A 23,416-nucleotide genomic window follows, 5' to 3' on the forward strand; every position below is an offset into this window, starting at 1 on the left:
CCTCCTGCTTCACAGAGTTTGGGTAAGATGAGGCTGCGTGGCTGGTGCCAATATGTAGGGAAGGAGGGAGAGGACACTCTGAAAAGGGAGATGAATTTGGACTAAATATTGACCCAAACTGGAATTTTAAGTTTAAATTTCATCCTACCAGCAGAGAGGACTGGGTGGGACTCAAGGCCAAGATGAGGTCAGTTACAAGTAGTTATATAAAATACTATATCTGTGATATAGTGTAAAATATAATTTCAGTCCTAGTGAAAAATTTAAAAAAGGTAGGATTTTAGCTAAACGACCTCTAAGTTCCAGAGACCTACTAATCTATGAGTTTATAAATACCTATCATGAAAACTGAATTCTCTAACCCATGGTTTTCCGACTTTATTTTGAATTAGAGATTCTAACTCTGTTGGATTAGGCTAAGGTAGTGAGAACTGCATATTTAAGTTAGAAGCCCAAATTCTGTTAAAGATGTGGCATGTTGAGAAATTGGCTTAATCTAACTCCTTCTTCCTTGAAATAATTAAAAAGGGGCTCAACTTGCATACATTTCTAATTAGAACAAAAACGGACAATGCGACCATGCAGGCACACCATTTATGCAGTAACACTAAATAAGAGCGTGTACAAATTTTAAAACCATTACATTTCTTATCATTTTTTTTAACAGCATTTAGTCACATAATTTATAGTGGCATAGGTTTATAAAAAATGTTTAAGACTGGTTGGTAACTTAGTCTTATCTTTTCTTTTAAAATTGAGAATAGGGGAACCAGCTATGAGTTAAAGGATATTTCAGGATGACACATTGCCCATAAACTGAAAAGGTGCACTGACATCAGTTCCATAAACAGCGAACACAAATGCAACTTACTTAAGCCTATTAGTTCACGTTTTTAAAAAGCACCCTTGTTTCTCTAAAGTACCACAAATGGCCCTTGAAAGTCCACTATGAACATGATATACTCAGTCCGACTAGTTGGGGGCTGGGGGTGAGTGGCGTGCCGTCTGATGCAGAGTCTGATTCAGGGTGAAAAATCAAACTGCGTGACAAGCAGTTACAGTCCTGGCAGCATAATCGGTTTCTCGGATAAAACAATTTCCAAAGCTCTCATCATCCGGGTTACCCTCCTTTTTTTCTTTCACTTACACCTACCTTTCTTTTAAAGAAGCAAAAAATAGAAAAGTTCACCAAAATTCTGCAAGTCACAGTTCACGCAGCACTGAATGATAGTAGCTTTGGCATTTGATATTAAAGGCACTTTCAGTACAAATATTTTCTTCATTCTGGGTCAAGGCGAGGTAAAACAGGAAGAATAAGATTCCCAAATGCAGAGTCTTGAGTTATGAAGTATCCAGATGAATGTGCGTGTGCGTGCTGGGAAAGAGTTAAAAAAAAAAAAAAAAGGAAAAAAGGGCAATTAAGCTAGTAAGAGTCACGATTCTTCAACCGAGGCGCTAAAATTACTTATCCTTTCTGAGTGCTTGACACCAAATTTATTTTAAAAATCAGTTCTTATGCTGCTAATTTTGTTTAAATACACAGGAGATGGACACCAATAAAGAATTCACATTAACCAGTTGCACCAATACCCATTTATCATGCCTGCTCTCCCGTGTGATTCTCGAGTCATAAATGAACTCATGTCCTCAGTCAAAGGCCTGAACTACTTTGTTCCTTGAGGGATAGGGGGGACTAGCAACAAAGGTTGCAGAGTCCTCTGCTCTTGATTGACAAAGCAGGAGCTGAGGAAGGGCAGTAGTTGGAAGGAGAGCGGGGAAAAGGCGGCTGATTACTGGTGATTAAGATCCCAACATTTTGTAGAGAACGTTGGAACATAAAGAACAGAAAACCACCAGTGACGTCCTCCTGCCACTACAGAAAGGAGGACCGTTTTTAAGTTATCTAAAGTGAGATGATCATTAATATCCCTTCCAATTCTGAGATTCTAAGGTTTAAAAGCATAACGATGTCTTGACCAAGGTCTCTGGGAATCTTAATTAAATTATCCAAGATCAGTATAATACTTAAACTATTTATTACTATGAAGAACATTATTTTTTAAACTGATGGATTATCACATTCCTACGGTAAGAGTTAGTCTTCATCATGCACAACAGTCATGCCGACCCTTAAAAAAAGAATCCAAACAACACTAATAAACCCGTAAGACTATCAAAGGATATAATGGCATGACAAATTTGAAAAACTATATATGTACTATTAAACTAGCCATCTCAGCTTTTAAGATCATTCTGTCTATCCAAATATCCTCGACTTTTGTGCACAAACAGTCCCTCGCCAGGTACAGCACAGAATCAATCATGATCGCATCAGCACCATAAAAGATACTTTCATTACTGCTATATTGGTCCTTCAAATCCTCTGGGTATGACTGAACGTCAGCAAACCACTGCAATTATGTGTGGAACATTTTTATTGATATTGCTCCACTGAAATACAAATTAGGAATTGCGCTGGCTTCCAAGACGCAGGAAGTCTCCAGAGACGAGAATGTCAGTTACACTTTGCTCACCTGCAAAGCTGCCTTCTGTTGGGCTGCAATATGCTGCTGCTCAGCATGATCCCGGAAGTCCTTATTAAGAGAGGGTCTCGAAAGCGCAATGCTAAAATGGGAATCTTAGTTACTCGGCTGTTTAAGGTAGGGACTTCCTTCCTTCTCAATCATATTTATCATTATATGCTCTTTATAGGGATAAAAAAGACCTTCCAGAATAAGTCTTTTTTCCTTCTCCCACTGTCTACGTTAATTTATATGAAGAAAGCCTATGTTATTTACTGGGGCTTCAAATTATCTCCTTTTTATTGATGATTTATGGTGTCCTACTTTCAAACAGATGTGAGGTACTCCAGTCCATCATAAAGTTCCATTTATGGTGAAAAATGAAGAATTGAATGTTTCAAGCAGAAGGTATACTGTGCAAAAAGAAAAGACCTGGGGCAAGAGAGCTTGACATGTTTGAAGAAATCAGAGTTCAGTAGGACTAGAGGGCAGGGCTGGGGAGCGGTGAAGTGGGTTGGCAAAAAATGAGGCTGGGGAGGAAGGCAGGTGTCAGGATACGAATAGCCTTGTGAAATGAACTGAGAAATGTAGACCTTATCCTAACGGTAAAGGGAGACTTACAAAGAGTGTTATGAGAGGAGGAGTGACACGATCAGAAGCACCTCAGGACGGTTCAGACAGACCAATGCTATGGCAGATAGTGTGGTCACCTCCTCAACATCTGTTTATCTCCCCTCCTCCTTGCTAATGGAACCCAAACTTAGTTCAATTATTGGTGGTCCCATGCTTTAAGGGCAGGCCAGGCTCATCCCTCAAGGGGTGAACTTCGACTGGTCTAACACAATGCCATTCCCCTTGCTGGTTCCTGGTTTAAGCAAAAGAAAGGTACACAATTCTAGGCAACTAGACTTGATGGGCAGTCCACTGGAAGGCTTCGGAGAACATTATCCTCACTCTTACGAAAGGGACATAGGAGAGGAACCTTCCTGGCTGTTGCCTCTACAGGTGGCTCAGTGGAGAGGTGACACCTAGGCTACTGCAGTCATACTTTGACCATTAGGGAGCTGCTGACCCATGGAGAAAGGCAGAAAGGAAAGACGAAAGGAAGCTGGGCCACTGCTGACACTGCTGTGCCACTGCATTAGGCTACTCTGGAACCACCTTACCTTCATGCTCCTGGTTAACATACATCCTAATGTTTATGCCAACTTTGTTGGTTTTCTGTTACTTCCAGATTAAAACACCCTAACTTACACAACTGATAAACGTATTCAAGAGGACTTAAGATTAGAGGAAATTCAATGAGGAAGCAGTTATGGTAATTGAGGCAAGAAATGAAGAGTGGCCAGGACGAGGGCAGCACCAGCAGCAATGAAGAAAAATGGACAGATTCAAGACACATTTCAAAGTATAAACTTACGTTTGTATCTCATGTTTTATCTCTCATGAGAATAATAAATGCTTGGAGATGGAAGTGAAAGAGAACAATAAACAATTAAAGTTCACATTTCTGACTCTGGTAACTAGTAGATCAGCACTACTCACTGGGACAAGAAACCCAAGAAGATTAAGCAGTTAGAGGGAAAGGAAGATGAGTTTAGTCTGGGAATGCCTGTTGGACACTGAAGTGGAGGAGGCAGTATGGTGCTTGGGGGAGAGGACTAGGCTAGAGATGCAAATGTTTGAAAGTTACTGCCACATAACTAACAGGTTGTGAAAGTGGATGCTACTGTCCAGTGAAAAGAAGTAACTTGGAAACTGAGTTCTCAGAACTCTGAGGAACATCAATATTCAAGAGAGAGGCAGTGGAGAAATGTCTGCAAAAAAAAATCAAGATAGTATAACAAGAAGAAAGAGAATTTTAAAGAGCAAAGGATCAATGGTGTCAAATAATGCTAAGATGTCTAACCAGAAGATGTCTAACAGGAAAAGGACTTTGGCCCATAACATTTAGCCACAAGGAGGTTGCAAGTGACCTAGGCTCGAACCTATTCTTAGGTACGGGGACGAGGGGCCAGGAAGTCAGATTGTAGTGGGTTGAGGAGTCAATCAGAAAGTAGAACTGAGTATAGATAACTCCTTTAAGAGGTCTGGCTGAAAAAAGAGAGGAGAAAGTTAGGGTGGCGGTTGAAGGGGATAATGGATCTCAGGGGAGAGACTTAAGATGGCAGAAACTGAATATGATAAAGATCATTGAGCTACCTAAATTTTACCTACTTTGCAGACTGTTTAAAAGTGGGACACTAGCAATAATTTCAGTAACAAAAAAAACATACAAAACTCCTCTTTTTTAAAGAGTAGTCTGTAGGGAAAATTAAATATTCTAATTAGAATTAAAATATTTAAAATCTAATCAGTCTAATTTTTTCAAATCTAACTAAGAAACATAATGTAAATTCCAATGTTAAAGAAACAAACCACTGCTAACCAACTTGAATTATTTTGTCCAAGTTTTTTTTTATCACTGAATATAAAAACCACATTATTCTTCAATACCTCGCTCCAGGATGATTTGTTGAAGATTGGTTCTGCATTAGTAATTTTCTTTTCTCTTTGTCCAGTTCTGCCAAGATTGCAACTCTATTTTTGTTTTGAAAACCTAAAAAAGAGAGCGGGTAAGGGAAGAAAAGGGAGAGAGAGAAAAAAACATTTTAGAGGCATTTTATAAACCTAGGCCATCTAGAAACCCGGAAAGCAAAATTCTATTCTCTAACATGATAATGAACTTACTAATAAGTATAGTCATGTGCCACATAACAGCATTTCAGTCAACAATGGACCACATATACGATGGTGGTCCCATAAGATTAGTACCATATAGCCTAGGTCTCTAGTAGGCTATGCCATCTAGGTTTGTGTAATTACACGCTACGATGTTCACACAACGATGAAATCACCTAAGGATGCGTTTCTCAGGGAGTGTCCCTGTCACTAAATGAGCCATGCCTGTAGTTTCCCTAGATGGTTATGCTTCCCTTCTGCCTATTTCTCAACAACTTTAACAGCACAATACACAGATATACACAATATATGCAATGGAAGACTTTTAAGACTTAGTTCTAAACAATTTTAATCACTAAGGTATGGGTAGCAGCATTTGCTTTTTTTAACAAAATCTCTGAGCCCCCAAATGCTACAGGGACCAATCCTTTTCCTGCACAATCTCTGGGAGTGGAGAGTTTCTTAGTTCTGTTTTAGGCCTCTTTGTGAATTCCTCTTTCATGGGGGAAAAAGCATTAGACATACTCAGATCAAAACAATACTTCTTTTTCTCAACTGCTTTCATTCAGAAATGACACACAGCCTTTCAAGGAACAAGCCAAAGAATTGCATCTGATAGAAAGCAATTCTGAGAAAGAAATGGAGCAGAACAGACAGGGTACAAAGATACGTCCTTTATCAAATACTTAATCCTGGGCTTGATTTTGAGCTCCAAACTTAGATAAGATCTAGAGCAGAGGTTGCAAAGTCCTGGCCCAGGAGCAGCATCCAACTACGCTTTAAAAATCTGAATTAAATGCCAACATGTAAACACTGAGAGAGAGTCTACAAAATTCTCAGGTTTCTTGCTTCTCTTGAAACAGCTCAAGATCTGGCAACACGGGCCAGCCCAGTGGCGCAGTGGTTAAGTTTGCACGTTCCGCTTTGGTGGCCTGTGGTTCGCCAGTTCGCATCCAGGGTGCAGACATACACATCGCTTGTCAAGCCATGCTGTGGCAGGTGTGCCACATATAAAGTAGAGGAAGATGGACACAGAGGTTAGCTCAAGGCCAGTCTTCCTCGAAAAAAAACCCCAAAAACCAGAAACATCTGGCAACAGGGTCTGGATGCCCCCATGATAACAATTAACTAGAACTAAGAAATAGTTGTTCCGTTTACCTGGACACTCTCCCGCTTGTTACAGTCTTTATCAGACTTGTTTATATCTGTAGGCATTTAAGTTTCTGATCCCTAATTTAAAAGAAAACGAATGGAAAAGTTAAAGGACTGGAAAAGAAATATGGGGGGGAAAGGCCTGGGGAACTAGAATCACTGGGCTAGAAGAAAGAAAGAAGATGGCGGGAAGGAGGGAGCATTTTTTTAAGCAGAGCAGACCTAAGCACTAAGGACGCTCACATGACGGATTCTAAGAATTTTATGTTGATTATAAAGGAGAACTGGGCAGTAGGGTGCATCTCTCCCTCCTCTCCTGGGGAGAGGGCAGAGATTGGTTGGGGACAGGGCAAGACGGACAAGGGAAAAGGAGCGTTCACTCTGACATTGGGCTGAACTAGGAGCAGCTGAGGCCTGCAGCATTTTCAACTAACCTGCTCTTAAACCCAGCATCAGCATACTGACTGTGGCCAGGACTCCGAGCAAAATGTCTCTCTGTCACGCCCATTTTAGGAATTCATCATCTCCCATTTTTGTTCTCTGCCCACTCATGCTTATGCCATCAACTTGTCATCAAATTCTAGTAACAGCCAACTCCCTCTTTTCGGATCAGATAACTCAGGCTGGTACATTCTGCTGCCTCTGGGATTATTCTGCAGATCTTCTAGGTGATTCTTCATCTCTTCTAATCCGAACTCTAATCCTCCTTCCTACCTGATGTCTTAGTTAAATCTTCCAGGGAAGAAGCTCTGGAGGGCCTTTACACAGCACACGTCATTACCTACTCCACCCACCCTTACAGACAGGAGTGTCTCAGGAGAAGTCTTCTATTTAAGGAAAGATTTAGTACAGCCAAACTCCCAAGAGTATGTGATATTTACGCCTGTGGATGCTAATATTATGGTAAAGGATGCGTATGTAATAATAATTGAAACTTTGTCAAAATATTATTAAAGGAACGCCATTACCAAAGTAATATATGATTTCAAGTCCAGTGATTTAGAGAATCAGAAATAACAACTACCTGGCAGGGGTAGAGAAATGGGAGAGAGAAAGTGTACCCCACCCCGACCGCCCCCCCCAATGTGTGACATGCAACTGTATATTTCAATATTAATATCTTTCTTAAAATCAAGATGGAGTTAAGAGATCCTCAGATTCCCAATTTTAAAGACAAGGCTGGTCAGAGAACTATCGTGAGGAGAAGAAATGTGGTCTGTCTGATATTTTGGAATCCCACAGTGACTCATTTAAAGGCCATGTGTCTCCCAGAAACAGCCATAGAAAAGATCATTGAGTTCTGAAGACTTCAATGTTTGAATTCCAAGCTACAGTATTCTTTTCACTGATTTTCTGAATTTCTAGGTGTCTTAATACCTGAGACATTTTTTAGGAATTTTGTATTTGCATTATTATTTTTATTTAAAATTCTGATTCTTTCTCTTTAGTAGTAATCTATTAAATTTAAAATGTAAAGATATTTGTCATAAAAAACCAAACACACAGAATGGGATGCATGAAGTTTCAAAAAGGAGGTTTGAAAAAGCTCATCTGTTAGAATTTTTTTTTTTTTTGGCAGGGGAAGATTTGCCCTAAGCTAACATCTGTTGCCAGTCTTCCTCCTTTTCTTCCCCTCCTCTTTCCCCCACAAAGCTCCAGTACATCGTTGTGTATAGTTGTAAGTTCTGCTGCTGCTTCTATGTGAGCAGCCACCACAGCATGGCAACTGACAGACGAGTGGTGTGGTTCTGTGCCTGGGAACCAAACGCAGGCTGCTGAAGCGGAGCGTGCTGAACTTTAACTGCTAGGCCATCGGGGCTGGCTTATTAGAAATTTAAGATGAATGTACCTTTCCACTTGGTATCAGAGATTTGGTTGACCATGTGAATTCTTATTGGGCAGTCTGATTACTTCAAACCAGCGATTCCCAAACTTTCTCAGTTCACAGTGCCCTTAGTATCTCAGGAATTTTTGTACGACACTCCCAGGCCAAAAGAAATACCAAACAATTCTGTTTAGTAAGTAGTGAGATCCAAACAACCTAATAAGTATGATGTCTTAACATCTTATAGTTGTATTAAAAAATAACACATAAATTGAAAGAAAAGTACTTGATTTCATCTTTAAATAATCACTTACAGGATGGATGTTTGTGCCTGGTTGTATAACTTTTCAAACCTTGGAATCAGTTCAGACACTACCATCCTCGTCCTGTTCCACACTGATTTTCACACAGTACTTGTTTTTTAATCAAAGCAATTTCCAGAAACCCATTTTACAAAAATATGACATCATCTGAAGGAATGTAGTGCACTGGTGAAGCTGTACACTGTCTCAAGCTAATTCACAGGATGTCCAACAAATGTCAAGTTGTGTTTCCTTTGAAAACTTAATTTTCCCTGAGGCCCCAGGAATTTCTCTGTGGTGTAGCCTAGGGTGCCAGGGTACATAGTTTGCAAACCACAGCTTTAGACCTTTACCCCAACTACTACCAAAACAACTGATGAATAATTTCTCTTTCCTTCTATCAAAGCAAGCTGCCAAAAGGGTTTGAAAATTAGGTACTGTACAAATAAAAGCAATAAAAAAAAATTGGGGGCCCGGCCTGGTGGAACAGTGGTTAAGTGGGCACGTTCGGCTTCGGCGGCCTGGGGTTCACCAGTTCGGATCCTGGCTGTGGACATGGCACTGTTTGGCAAGCCATGCTGTGGGAGGCATCCCACATACAAAGTGGAGGAAGATGGGCACGGATGTTAGCTCAGGGCTAGTCTTCCTCAGCAAAAAGAGGAGGATTGGCAGCAGATGTTAGCTCAGGGCTAATGTTCCTCAAAAAAAAAAAAAAAAGTTATTCTGTCCCCCTTCATTTTACTAAGTTTGCCAAATAGTCAAAAGGGGTGGGTGGCAGGCATTCCTGGTGGAGGGAGGTTCATGTAGGAAGATGTATGTCAATGGAATAGTGTTAGTGGTCAATGACACCTTATAATGAAGAAAAATGGTAAGATATAAAAAGATGTAGTAATGTTAAACAGGGCCACCATTGACAACATATGCCTTAAAAGAAACATGTTTCCCTGTTTGTCACTACAATGGCAAGCCACAACGCCTTCCCCCTTATCATCAACTCCATGGGGAACTAATTTTGGTCTCAAATACCATCCTCCATTAAAAGGAACCAGAATTCTAATGAAAGTACTAGTTTCATGTCTTAGGGCAGGGAAAAAAAATCAAGATGCGCCTGGAAAATCTTGTTGTCAGAAAGCAAGAAGATTTTTTTAAAAAGGGAGAAGCCACTTTGAGGTTAGCCAGGCTGTCATGATCGAAACATTAAAAAAAAATAATTATAGCTAAATGGAAGAAATGGAATCATGATAAGCTATGAATTCATAAGAAGATACAAAAAGGAAAGTTAAAGTACATAAAAAGATAGCTGTAAAGAAGGGTGAAAATAATAGTTATTGTGTTAATAATTAGGTTAGTGTTAACATTTAGGTGTTTTTTTCCCTGATATTAAGCATATGTCTGTTTATAAAGTATAGCTGTGTACTTTTTTGTTAAGGTGCAGGAGGAAGGGGCAGATACAGAGAACTGTAGCTAAGCCAGATAGCTCCAGAAAAAGCAAGTTATGTACCAACAGGAGAGTCAGATCAGTGCAGGTCCTCATACATACGTACCATTTAAAAGGAGATCCAGTGGTTGATGGGCACCCATGGTCACACGCAATGACCAAGTAGAAACTATGAGTTCTAACTGGATGAATTAATGAAATACCCTAAAGAGAGCTAACCGTACAGACCTGATCCCTGATCTCTTGGGAGACGAAACATCTATAATTCCTGGCAGTAATGCTACCAGAAAAGGGCAATTCATAATGACAACAGAACAGTGGGTTATGAAACACTAATCACATACAAAAAAAGAAAGTATTTCATTCAGGGAATAACTCCAGGTTGCAAGAAACTAAAAATCGATGAGAAAGGCAGGAGCTTAAAAAAAAATCCCCTTAACTTAGCAGATAAAGTTTAATTGTAGAAGAGACCCAAGACACACCAATACAGCTTTTAATCATCTTTAAAGGCATAACCAAATCTTATGTTTTAGCTAAGAATCAAATCCATCAGCAACCCTAAACTCTGACTAAGCTGAAATGCTGTTTTGTTTTGGTAGTGGTAAGATTACCATAACCCTAGGAAGGCAGAGAAAATTATCATAATCCTGGGAAAGTATAGAACTAAGAGTCTGGGAAGATTACTATAACCCTGGGAAGATATTAAAAAAACAAGTACAGAGAAAGTAAATGAACTGATGAAATATTAACGGGTTAATACTTTAAAATAGATTTAATTGTAAGGGTAGTAAGTTTTGCAATTACTATATAAAGTATTACAGAAGTCATATTAATTGTAATTGTAATTTAAACTGTTATTAAAGAGAATTTAAACTAAATAAGCTTGTAATCAATTCTAAATGGTTACAAATTTTTATTTTTGAACTTAGTTTATTAGATAAGCAGGTTTAATAAACTGAGTATTAATTAAATTATGAGCAGTGATGAGTATTTTTCTCCACACACAAAATCCCCTCAGACATTAAAGAACTTGTGGAAACAGTTAACCAAGAGGTCATCAGATGCGGTAGCTCCTGGCCCTCCTTCCCTGGTAAAGATGAGATAATGCTTATCTCTGTATTTCACTTCATGCCCCATGTTTTCACCCAGAAGCCCAATTTTTATCCTTATAACATGTCCCTCTTCCTACCCACATCCAACCAATGACCTAGACCAACCAATTTTATCTCCTGAATGTCTCTAACTTCCCCTCTCAACTCCTACTACACAGTCTAACCAGGCACGGTCATCCCTTGCGTAACAGTCTAGAGATTAATGTCTACATATGGGCAGTCAAGAGCCACAAAAGCTACTTCACAGGGAAAGGGGATGGTCAGATCTATCAGGCCTTATTTTCTGATCTTGTCTAATGCCCCTGAATCCTATGCTTCCTTCTTGAGCTTTAAAAAATAATCTAGTATTAATTTACATGTCAGTTTATATTATGAAAGTATATAAAAGTCAATAGATAGCACTTAGGTAATAATAACAGCTTATTTCAAACTTGAAACTTAAGGCACAAACTAGGTAGTCTATCTGGTTATGTGAAGTAGTTCAGTATAATTTTCTATAGTAAGATTCTCCCACCTTCAAGGTTTAGACAAACTTACTCTAACTAGGACATCAATACATAACATTTAACTAACATCTATTATACTCACTACATAAGGGTTTTTGGTTTTTTTAACACACACTGTCTTTTGCCATAATTTCACATTTTACTTTTTCATGTATCTTACAGTTACATGTAACTTTTACGTTCTTTTTCAAAAAATTTTTAATATTTCCTTCTTCTCCCCAAAGCCCCCCAGTACATGGCTGTATACTTTAGCTGTGGATCCTTCTAGTTGTGGCATGTGGGACACTGCCTCAGCATGAGCTGATGAGGAGTGCTTGGTCTGGACCCAGGATCTGAACCTGCGAAACCCTGGGTGACCAAAGCAGAGTGCATGAACTTACCCACTCAGCCATGGGGCTGGCCCCATAACTTTTTACATTCTTAGAAGCAGGGTGTTAAAATACATTATAATATACTTTTAATATATTATATATATGTTATAACATATATTATTATATCATATATATAAAATATACTATATTATATAATATATAATATATATTATTAATAAAATATATTATCCTGTACACAGTAGGAATTACTTAATATTCCTTTATAACTAACCTTTTTCCTAATACAATTTTCTTAGAATAAAGCAGCATACTCTAAAAATATTTCCACTTTTAGAACTATAACCCTATCTCTATTTACAATCATACAGATTCTCATTTCCACATTCATTCATAGAAACACTTAACTCCCACACATTTCTTTGTCACTAAAAATATTCTCAGGTAACTAACATTACATCTAATTGTATTTAAAACCTAACAGCTGATATTCACTTTAGGCGAAGAGCTCTATCACACTTAAACAAGGACTAACTGCAATTCTTTTTAGTGAAAAAAATCCAAAACTAAAGAATGAAAAGTATTTTGTTTGATTAGTGAGGTTATGGATAATCTACTTTCGAATTACAGTTGTATTGCTTTCATGACAATGATTTTTAAAAAGATATTTTACAGTATTCTTCAAATCCTTTCACGTGGTTATCCTACAAGCTATATACTCTTCACTATACAGTAAACCACAGTACCATACTTAAGACATTTGTTTGGTACTGGAGCAAAGTCACTGTGGCACTACTGGTTTAACATGTTTTAAGTTATTTCTTGATTCAACATACATTTCTTGTGTATCTGTCACATACAGGCACTAAGGCAGGTTCTAAGGATACAATGATGAGCCAAAGCGTGACATGATTCTGGCTCTCAAGGTTCTCAAACAGTCCACTGAAGACAGAGATTACCAAATAATTACACAAATGAATGTATAATTAGAATCTGAGGGGTCGGCCCGTGGCTGAGTGGTTAAGTTTGCATGCTCTGCTTCGGCGGCCCAGGGTTTCGCCAGTTCGAATCCTGGGCATGGACATGGCACTGCTCATCAGGCCACGCTGAGGCGGCGTTCCACATGCCACAACTAGAAAGGACCCACAACTAAAAATACACAACTATGTACCGGGGGGCTTTGGGGAGAAAAAGGAAAATAAAATCTTTAAAAAAAATAAAAAAGAAAAGAATAATAATAATAATAAAAGAATCTGAGATGAGCAATAAAATTCTATAAGCATTTCTAACAATCATTATTGTAGGAATGGAGGTTGAATAAACCTGACCTAGACTAGGAGCGTGAGGAGCAGTGTCAGAGAAGTCTTCCAGAGGAAGTAATGCCTGAGCTGAAATCTAAAGGATGAGTAAGTTAATTAGGTTAATTAGGGGTGAGGGATAAAATAACTCTTCTGCCTTTAAAAAGATCACTGTAGCTGCAACGCTGAGAACAGACTAGACAAGAGAAAACAGGAGACTATCACAGTAGAACAAGCTAGACATGAGAGTTGCGAGTGGCCAGGGAAATGGAGAGAAAGGAACAGAGCTATTTAGGAAGTTAAATCAACAGGACAGTGATAGAGAAGGTCTCACGAATGGCTCCTGGATTTTGGGCTCATATAGTTAAATGGTGTGTTATTGCTATTTTTCTATTGCTGCTGTAACAAACTACCACCAACTTACCAGCTTCAAACAACACAAATCTATTATCCTACAGTTCTATAGGTGAGTGGTCTCACTGGGCTAAAATCAAGGGTTCCCTTCTGGAGGCTCTAGGAGAGAATCTGTTTCCTTGCCTTTTTCAGCTTCTAGAAGCTGCTGGAGGTCCTTGGCTCGCGGTCCCCTTTCTCCACCTTCAAAGCCAGCAATACTGCATTTCTCTGACCCTTCTTCTGTGGTCATTCCTCTCTCTGACCACAGCCAGGAAAAAGTTCTCTGCTTTTAAGGGCTCATGTGATTAAAATGGGCCCACTTGGATAATCCAGGATAATCTTCCCATCTCAAAGCCCTTAACCTTAATCACATGTGCAAAGTTCCTCTTGCCATGTAACGTAACACAGTCACAGTCTGGGGATTATGACATGGGCAGTTCTGGAGAGGAGGGGGAGGTGGTGGTGGTATTCTGCCCACAAATATGTGAAATGCATTCAGCGGTGAAAGCTCACACCTTATCCAGGGGAAACTGCTTGATGTCTAAGGCTTAGCAGGATAAAAAATGCAACATGAATTGATTGGTACCGGTAATTAGTCTTCTAGGCATCTGGTTAATGGCAAACACTTCCTTTAACTTTGGAGACTAAAAAACTATTCAACCCTTAGCCGCCTTTTGGAATTACTAAAAATACATCTCAAAGGAAAGGAATAAACCCTAACGTCTGCTCAGGTGATCTCTCTGTATTCAAGTTCTCTCTCACTCGGACCCCAAGGACTTACTCCTTTTAAGCAACTGCCACTTTTTCTATCCATTGAGGCTTCTGGTCTTCAGGACTGGCTAAATGAGATGGTGAAATATCTTCTGCCTGAATCAATCTTTCCTCCTCACTCATTTCTCTCTTCCTCTTAAAGATAAACTCACAGGCCCATTTCACTGTAAAGATTTTCTGCTTAATAAAGATGCAGAAGGGATATAAAGTTGAAGAAGAGGTCTTTTGCCCCTAGTCTAGAGCTCCCATTTTTTCTTAGAAGCTATCACTAGAATGTTCTAATCTCCCAGCTAAAGTGCAGTAGGGGACTTGCACACAGAATCAATCTGGGTTCTCATCTCAGTACTACCTATTTAACAGTAGGAAAATTACCTCACTATGAGTAATAAAAATTACCTCACTATGACCAGTAGAGTAACAGTAACAACTTCGAAGGGTGGTTATATGACATATAGAAAATATAAGTAAAATACCTAGCACCCTGCCACGTGGTAGTTGCTTAATAAATAATAGCTATTACTGTTGTTATCTACCATTCTCTCTCTCCCTATTAGTTGGTTAACAACACTAGAATCTTGTCAGGCCCATTCTGACAATTCTCTTTCAGTGAACAGTTTTTCATTACAAAGGGGACAACCGATTAGCATGCAGCTTTCTGGGCTACACTCACAGGACAGGCCTCCCAGGCCAGTCTGAATGGACCTGGGGAATCCCAAGCTCTCTCCCAACTATACAAACGATCTGAAGCTACTTTACATCATATTCTGCCTCGACTCACTTTCGTTCCTATTTGAACCTGGGGCCTAGCAATCAATTCTAGCATCAGGGGGCCAGCCCGGTGGCACAGCAGTTAAGTTTGCACCTTCCACTTCAGCGGCCGGGGGTTCGCTGGTTCGGATCCCGGGTGAGGACATGGCACTGCTTGGCAAGCCATGCTGTGGTAGGAGTCCAACATATAAAGTAGAGGAAGATGGGTGTGGATGTTAGCTCAGGGCTAATCTTCCTCAAAAACAAAAACAAAACAAAACAAAATCCTAGCATCAGAAAAATACTGCACTCTCTTTGCCTTGGCAATTAAAAGTGAGATAAAAAGAAATCTAGCTTTAAAAAACTTACTCCAGGCAACAAAAGACCCCGAATTGCTAAACCAATCCTGAGAAAAAAAGAACAAAACGGGAGGTATCACAATCCCTGACTTCAAAACATACTACAAAGCTACAGTAATCAAAACAGCATGGTACTGGTACAAAAACAGGTGCACAGATCAATGGAACAGAATTGAAAGCCCAGAAGTAGAACCACACATCTATGGACAGCTTATCTTCAACAAAGGAGCTGAGGGCCTACAATGGAGAAAAGAAAGTCTTTTCAACAAATGGTGCTGGGAAAACTGGAAAGCCACATGTAAAAGAATGAAAATTGACCATTCTTTTTCACCATTCACCAAAATAAACTCAAAATGGATCAAAGACCTAAAGGTGAGACCTGAAACCATAAGGCTTCTGGAAGAAAACGTAGGCAGTACACTCTTTGACATCAGTATTAAAAGGATCTTTTCGGACACCATGCCTTCTCAGAGAAGGGAAACAATAGAAAGAATAAACAAATGGGACTTCATCAGATTAAAGAGCTTCTTCAAGGCAAATGAAAACAGGATTGAAACAAAAAAACAACCCACTAACTGGGAAAAAATATTTGCAAGTCATATATCTGACAAGGGCTTAATATCCATAATATATAAAGAACTCAAACAACTGAACAACAAAAAATCAAACAACCCGATCAAAAAATGGGCTGAAGACATGAACAGACATTTCTCCAAAGAAGATATACGGATGGCCAATAGGCACATGAAAAGATGCTCATCATCACTGATCATCAGGGAAATGCAAATCAAAACTACACTAAGATATCACCTTACACCCGTTAGAATGACAAAAATATCTAAAACTAATAGCAACAAATGTTGGAGAGGTTGTGGAAAAAAAGGAACCCTCATACGCTGCTGGTGGGAATGCAATCTGGTGCAGTCACTATGGAAAACAGTATGGAGATTCCTCAAAAAATTAAAAATAGAACTACCATACGATCCAGCTATCCCACTATTGGGTATCTATCCAAAGAGCTTGAAGTCAGCAATTCCAAAAGTCCCATGCACCCCAATGTTCATTGCAGCATTATTTACAATAGCCAAGACGTGGAAGCAACCTAAGTGCCCATCAATAGATGAATGGATAAAGAAGATGTGGTGTATATATATATATACAATGGAATACTACTCAGACGTAAAACAGAACAAAACCGTCCCATTTGCAACAACATGGATGGACCTTGAGGGAATTATGTTAAGTGAAATAAGCCAGTTAGAAAAGGACAATCTCTGTATGACTCCACTCATATGAGGAATTTAAAAATGTAGACAAAGAGAACAGATTAGTGGCTACCAGAGGAAAGATGGGGTTGGGGGTGGGCACAAAGGGTGAAGGGGTGCACCTACGACATGACTGACAGACAATAATGTACAACTGAAATTTCACAAGATTGTAACCTATCATTAACTCAATAAAAAAAAAGGAAATACAAATTAAAAATAAACAAAAAACTTACTCCAAATTGTGTCTTTGCATCCACATTCTCATCTTTAAAAAGGTACAAGTACTAGAATTTTAAGGTGATTTTTATGCATCACTGAGAAAAACTCCTTTTTTTTTTTTTAAATTCCACTTCTCTCTCGAAAATTCAGGATAGTCTTTAACACACTTTTTTTAAGATTTTTTATTTTGTTCCTTTTTCTCCCCAAAGCCCCCCAGTACATAGTTGTACATTCTTTGTTGTGGGTCCTTCCAGTTGTGGCATGTGGGACGCCGCCTCAGCGTGGTTTGATGAGCAGTGCCATATTCGAGCCCAGGATTGGAACCAACGACACACTGGGCCGCCTGCAGCGGAGCGCACGAACCCAACCACTCAGCCACGGGGCCAGCCCCAAGACAAACTCTTAATTGAGAGGTAGCACACTTTAGTACAAGCCTGAAGGGTAAATCTGCTTTCCTTCTAGATCACAGATGGTTTAGATAAGACTTGTGCTTGGGTCTGAGGTCAAGGAAGACACCTCCCAGGAGCCATGCCATCTCACTCCTACTCAGCACCCTGAAATCCAGCTAAGAGCATCCAGAGTGGCCCCAAATCACAGTTCTCACCACTTGATCTGCAGAACTTATAGTTAGTACAAGCAGCATTTTGAGATAACTATAAAATAAAAGAAAGAATTCATGTTCCTTACACAGTATTTCACCAGATTTCTCTGTGAATCTGAAATCAGGTTGGACCAATTCAACTGTCCCCACATGATCATAGGATATTTGACATTTACCAATAATGAAAGACTCTTTACATAGGAATGGTACCTTAGCCAAATTCGTTTGACAATCTGCCGCTACATATTAAAATTCTCAAAATGTGACTTTTTTTTCTTCTTCTTCTCCCCAAAGCCCCCCAGTACATAGTTGTATATTCCAGTTGTAGGTCCCTCTAGTTCTGCTCTGTGGGACACCGCCTCAACGTGGCTTGATGAACGGTGCTAGGTCTGCGCCGAGGATCCAAACCAGTGAAGGTCTGGGCCGCCAAAGCAGAGCACGTGAACTTAACCACTCAGCCATGGGGCCAGCCCCAAAATGTGACTTCTTATAAATCAAATAATTATTAAGAACCTACCAAATGTTTCACACTACGATGGATGCTAAGAAGAATATGAGACTTCAGTTAACTGTCTGCCAAGAGCTTACAAAATTTAGCAGTCCTGATTACTACTGTAGTATGACAGACTGCTAGTCTTGAAAGAGGGCTTAGCGAACACAATGGATTCCGTCCCCTACACCAGGGGTATTAATAAATTACAATGCACAGATCAACATTTTTTTAAGTGATTGTTCTTTCATTTATCATTGTAAGATAACTACGGCACTTGGCCTGCAGTCTCCTTAAGAAGTAGTTCGTATCACGTAAACAGTACAGAAATAATTTAATATAGAGGGTAAAATGTAATAGATCCAAATAAATAAGAATTTGAAAATTTCACTGAGCGTCTGGGAATCTATAGAACATGATAAGGACTCCCTCTGCTGGTGCCTAATTGCAGCAGCTCCGTGACGCCAACAAAATAATGACAAAAGGGCAACAAAAGCCAAGGACCAATCTAAATTCACTTCTATTTAGATTACAGGATGTTTCATAGTGAATTTGACTATGGATCAATCAAAGGCAACACTAAAAATGACCATGTTTTATCGCAACTGCTAAAAAAGAGTAACAAGCAAATTGTAAATCTCAATTATTTGTGCTATTAGAACAGAGGGATAATTTAAAATTTATTTTCATTGGGACTGCACTGTGTGATTTTTAGCAGCATATTTTCTTTCCCAAATAGACTTCTTTTAGTTTTCATTTTGGTTCAAATTAAATGATTTTTAATCTGAGTCCTTTATAGCTTGGTGAAAAGAAGTCAAAGACCAAAAAGGGGAATGTTGACCTGTGATTGGTCCACAGAGCATACAAATCACACACGGTCAGGTGAGCGGAGAAGAGAAGAGGATCAGCTGCCTCCAGCTGGTAAAGCTGTCAGCACAGCTAGCTTTTTACAATAATACACTTTTATAAAACTCAGCCAACCTTTAGTTTGTCCTAAATGCAACTACTATACTAAAACAGATTCAGTGGGCTTCCAATTTCCAGTACTGGCATAGTTTGGTTAGACTAACCCTGCCGCAAATATAATTATAAATTCTGGACGAAATATCAAACATTCATTATTTGAAGGCACTAGAGAGCGACCAAAACCAGGCAGAAACTGCAGCTAGTGAGATTTGGGAATTTGTGGCCCTACCCCTGAAGCCCTCCTTAATCCACAAACAGCCTGGATAGCATCACCTTACTGGCTTGAGGTATCAGAGGACAGAGTTCAGTGCCGACAGAGTAGCCAGAAAATTAGGGGAAAAAGGGGAAAGCAGAAGGAGTAAAGCCCAAAACAAGCCTATAAAATCCACCCAAAGTTTTTGCTTCCAGTTAAACTACACATATATGGGGGAGACCCGAGGCAGCCAGCAATAAAGGGGCAACTGGAAGCTGAAAAGAATGAACAGAGATTTCAGGTGCTGCCCAAGACAAGGGAGACAAGAGTTTAGACTATGAGTCGAGCCAAGCCATCTGCTAAAACAAATACCACATTTCAGAGGAATACAACAGAATCCAGAGTCTCTACAAGTATTAGTCATAATATGCAGTGTCCAATAACAAACAAATCACTAAGTAGAGTAACAAAAAGGAAAATGTGACCCATACTCCAAAAAAATGCAGTCAACAGAAACCAACTCCAAGATGATGCAAATGATGCAATTAGCAGTGATAAAGAACCTTTACCGAGATTCTAAAAAAAGAAACGACTTGATAATCAAAAGAAATAACCCAGTTTTTAAAAAATGAGCAAAAGACTTGAACACTCCACAAAGGAAGATTTATAATGGTCAATAAGTACATAAAAAAAGTGCTCAACAGTTGTCATCAGGGAAATACCAGTTAATACCACAATGAGATGTCACTTCACACCCTCTAAAATGGCTAAAAGTAAAAAGACCAACAACGCTATATGTGGAGCAACCAGAATTTTCACACATTGCTAGAGGAAATGTAAGAAGGGTACAACCACTTCGGGAAAAGGTTGGGCAAGTTTTTCATAAGGTTAACTATACACTCAGCTGCTCCATTCCTAGATGTTTATCCAAATATCTACAAAAAGACTTACAAACAGTCAAAGCAGCTTTATTCACGATGGCCAAAACTGAGACAACCCCAGAGCACCCCAAACAGGAGAATGAATAAACAAATTGTGGTAAATTCATTAAATGGAATATCACTCCGCAACAAAAAGGAATTAACTAGTGATACAAGGCACAACATAGAGGAATCTCACAAACGGTATCTTGAGTGAAAGAAGTTGGCCACAAATGAGTATACACTTTATGATTCCATTTAATATGAAGTCTAAGATAAGACAAAACTAAGATGAAAAAAATAAGAACAGGGCTGGCCCGGTGGCGCAGCAGTCAAGTTTGCATGTTCCGCTTCGGCAGCCCGGGGGTTTGCCAGTTTGGATCCCGGGTGTGGACATGGCACCGCTTGGCACACCATGCTGTGGTAGGCATCCCACATATAAAGCAGAGGAAGATGGGCGTGGATGTTAGCTCAGGGCCAGTCTTCCTCAGGATAAAGAGGAGGATTGGCAGCAGTTAGCTCAGGGCTAATCTTCCTCGGAAAAAAAAAATGTCAGAACAGAGACGAGTAATAAAAAAAATATGATGGGTCAAATAGGAGTTGAGACTTGATATGGAAAGGAAAGAGAGGTTTGCTTCAAGTTTTTAAGCAGGAAACTACTTACAAAGTGGGATTTAATGCTTTCTAGAGATTAAATTTTACTTTTTAAAACTTATTTTTAAATAAAAATTCCTTCTTTAGGAAGTGTCAGGCTTGATTTGCTTTAGAGAGCTCTTAACACAGGTGAAATGTGTATGGAAGTTTTTAGATCAAATGAAGATAAAGGCATGGATATTGCCTGGTGGCAGTACAACTTCTTTAAAAGCGGTTCTGATTTCAAGTAAAAGAGCAAGAAAACACAGACGTCAGAGGAGGACCTAAGGTTTACAATGTGAAAAATTTAACTCAGATTAAAATATAGGATTAATAGCTATTAAAGATGTTATATATCTGATACAATGTTGGACTTGCTTCAAATGTGGAGTTTTACTTTGCTATTTTTGCTATGCATTTTTTATTCTGGCTACAGTAACTGCCTTATGCTACATTTTCTATCAAAATACACTTACTATATGGGGAAAAAGTTCCTAGTAATAAAGAAATTCCAGCCTGCATTACCTTGTCCAGAAGAGTTTGCTGCCATCTTCCTATTTTCTGTTTCAACTATGTTCAGTGGCAAGTGGTCAGCACTTTACACTCACCTGTAAAAAATATGTGTACACACATATAAAATGCACCATACTTTAATAACAAATTAAAAGTTGTCAGAACAGCTAGGCTCCCTACAATGAAACGTTTGCAATTTCATCATCTCTTCAGAAACACACATCTGAAAAGCACACAGACTTAAATCACAAATATAAACTCTGCAAGCTCCTCAAGTGAATCACAGGGAGAAGGTTAAGTATTTTTTCCTGTACGTGTTGATACCAACACTTAGCATTACTGTCTTTAATATACATCATTAAGCTGTGTTATCAGCCAATTGATAGTATCACTACGATCACAGCGCTAGAAAGAAAAATCACTTATCTATGGTGCCTCTCGGTTCACTTAGACCCAGCAACTACTGTGTACAATGAAAGCTGAAAAGGAAAACGAGGCTAACATTTACCGAGTACATACTCTGCACCACACACTAGTAAGATCCTTGAAATTCGTTATTTTACTTATCACCATTTTATAGATGAGGAAATCGTGCCCAAGATCACAAAAACAGTACGAATACTTTGGGCTGTTAGTTTCCAAATTTCGTGCTTTTGTACCAGGCCTTGCGGAGATTCCAAATAAGCGAGACCCTACTCCTGCCCTCAAGGAACATATAATCCGGTGGGAAAATACAGTCTCGTTCAATCAATCGTACTAAAAATGTTTAACAATGCGCCCTTTAAAAGGCGTCAACAGTATTCTGGAAGCAAAGAAGTGATTCTATTGGAGTGATGAGGGATGCCAAAATATCTTTAGGTGTCTCCTGCAGCCGAGGCACAGAGCGAGCAAAGGCGGGTTAGGGCCGGGGGAGGTGAGGGCCATCCTGTGAAGGGGGACGTCAAGCTGAGACGTGACAGGGCTGAACCTGCATCTCAAAAGGGTTCCCGGAGGCAGACATGGAGGGCAGGCTGGGCGGGGGCTGCGGCCGAGACGAAGGAGAGGGAGTGAGAAACGACGGGAGGCAAGAAAGGCAGGGAGGCCACTGCCCTGTGGCAACAGGGACCGCGGCAGCAGGTCAGCGCCAGGACCACACACCTTTATCCCTGGGCGCCGCCAGGCTGCCCTACTTACCGGGAAAGCTAGAGCACCTGCGACCGCCTCGCCGTCGGATCGCGCTCTCGAAAAGGGTGCGACCACTTAAAGACCTGCAAACCGAGCCCAACGTGCCGCTCTACAACCTTCCCGCCCCCGCTGCGCTTCCGCGTCCTGATGACGTACCCCCAACGGAAGGGAAGTCCCGCCTCCACCAGACCCAACAGCCACTGCCCACGGCGATTCGTATCTTATCGGCCGCCTCGGTGCAGACGCAACTTCCTTTCCGAAGAGCGGCAGCCGACGAGGCTCACGGGAAATGCAGGCCGCAACGTTGTAGGCGGGGCCCGAGCGGGGCGGGGCCCTGGTGGGGCGGGCGCGGGGACCTATCCCGCAGGCTCAGCTGGGCAGGGGCGGGGCCGGAGACTAGCGGCATCCCCAGCTCCGCGAATGGCTGTTTCGTCAAGGCCGCTGGTCGGATAAAAGCCATCAGCTCGCCGGTCCTGCGATGGTGTGAATCTACTTCGTCTGGGACTGTGGCGCGGCCACCGTCGGGTCTTGGAGAGCGAGACTTTCATAGGTTGGGCTTGCTTTCAGGATTCACCAACCATCTCGGGTTGTATGTCCACACACACATACAAATCCCAGGAATATTTTTCTTTTATAATTTACGTATTTATAAATAAGAAAAGCACTAAACATGTTGAAGTTTTTACTACTGTGTAATAATCCCCATGTAAGAAATGGCTGTGCCACATCTCGGAACGCTTAAGACGCTCCTGGTGGGATCACCTGATGCCTGATTACCGTACAATAGATCTACGTATTTACGTTGAAAGGTGACCGTATGTTGATGTGTGTCACCTATTCTGTGCTCCTTAACTCCTGTTAGGCATCTTTTCCAGGATTTGAACATATGTTCTTAATAATCGGTGTTTGCTCAATGGTAAATGTTTATGATGCACAATTTTGTTGTGCATGGATCTGTGACTGAAATGATAACA

General features: G+C 40.1%; 2 protein-coding genes across 2 annotated transcripts in view; one reads left to right on the forward strand and one right to left on the reverse strand.

Annotated features, from left to right (window-relative positions):
- KIAA1958 overlaps positions 1–3,896 on the forward strand; it is a 205,068-nt gene extending 201,172 nt beyond the window's left edge. The window contains exon 4 of the mRNA XM_070251361.1: positions 3,757–3,896. Within this exon, the coding sequence (XP_070107462.1) occupies positions 3,757–3,771 (15 nt within the window). The 3' untranslated portion in view covers positions 3,772–3,896. The remainder of the gene's footprint in view (positions 1–3,756) is intronic.
- Positions 818–22,578, reverse strand: INIP (INTS3 and NABP interacting protein). Its single transcript, NM_001253842.2, is given in 5 exon segments — positions 818–1,375; positions 2,535–2,625; positions 5,019–5,121; positions 21,291–21,373; positions 22,452–22,578. Coding segments are annotated over 4 exon segments (315 nt in total). The 5' UTR covers positions 21,316–21,373; positions 22,452–22,578; the 3' UTR covers positions 818–1,279.
- Positions 22,579–23,416: the final 838 nt, after the last annotated feature.

Source organism: Equus caballus, chromosome 25 (genome assembly GCF_041296265.1).
Source record: "Equus caballus isolate H_3958 breed thoroughbred chromosome 25, TB-T2T, whole genome shotgun sequence".
NCBI classification, from domain to species: Eukaryota; Metazoa; Chordata; class Mammalia; order Perissodactyla; family Equidae; genus Equus; species Equus caballus.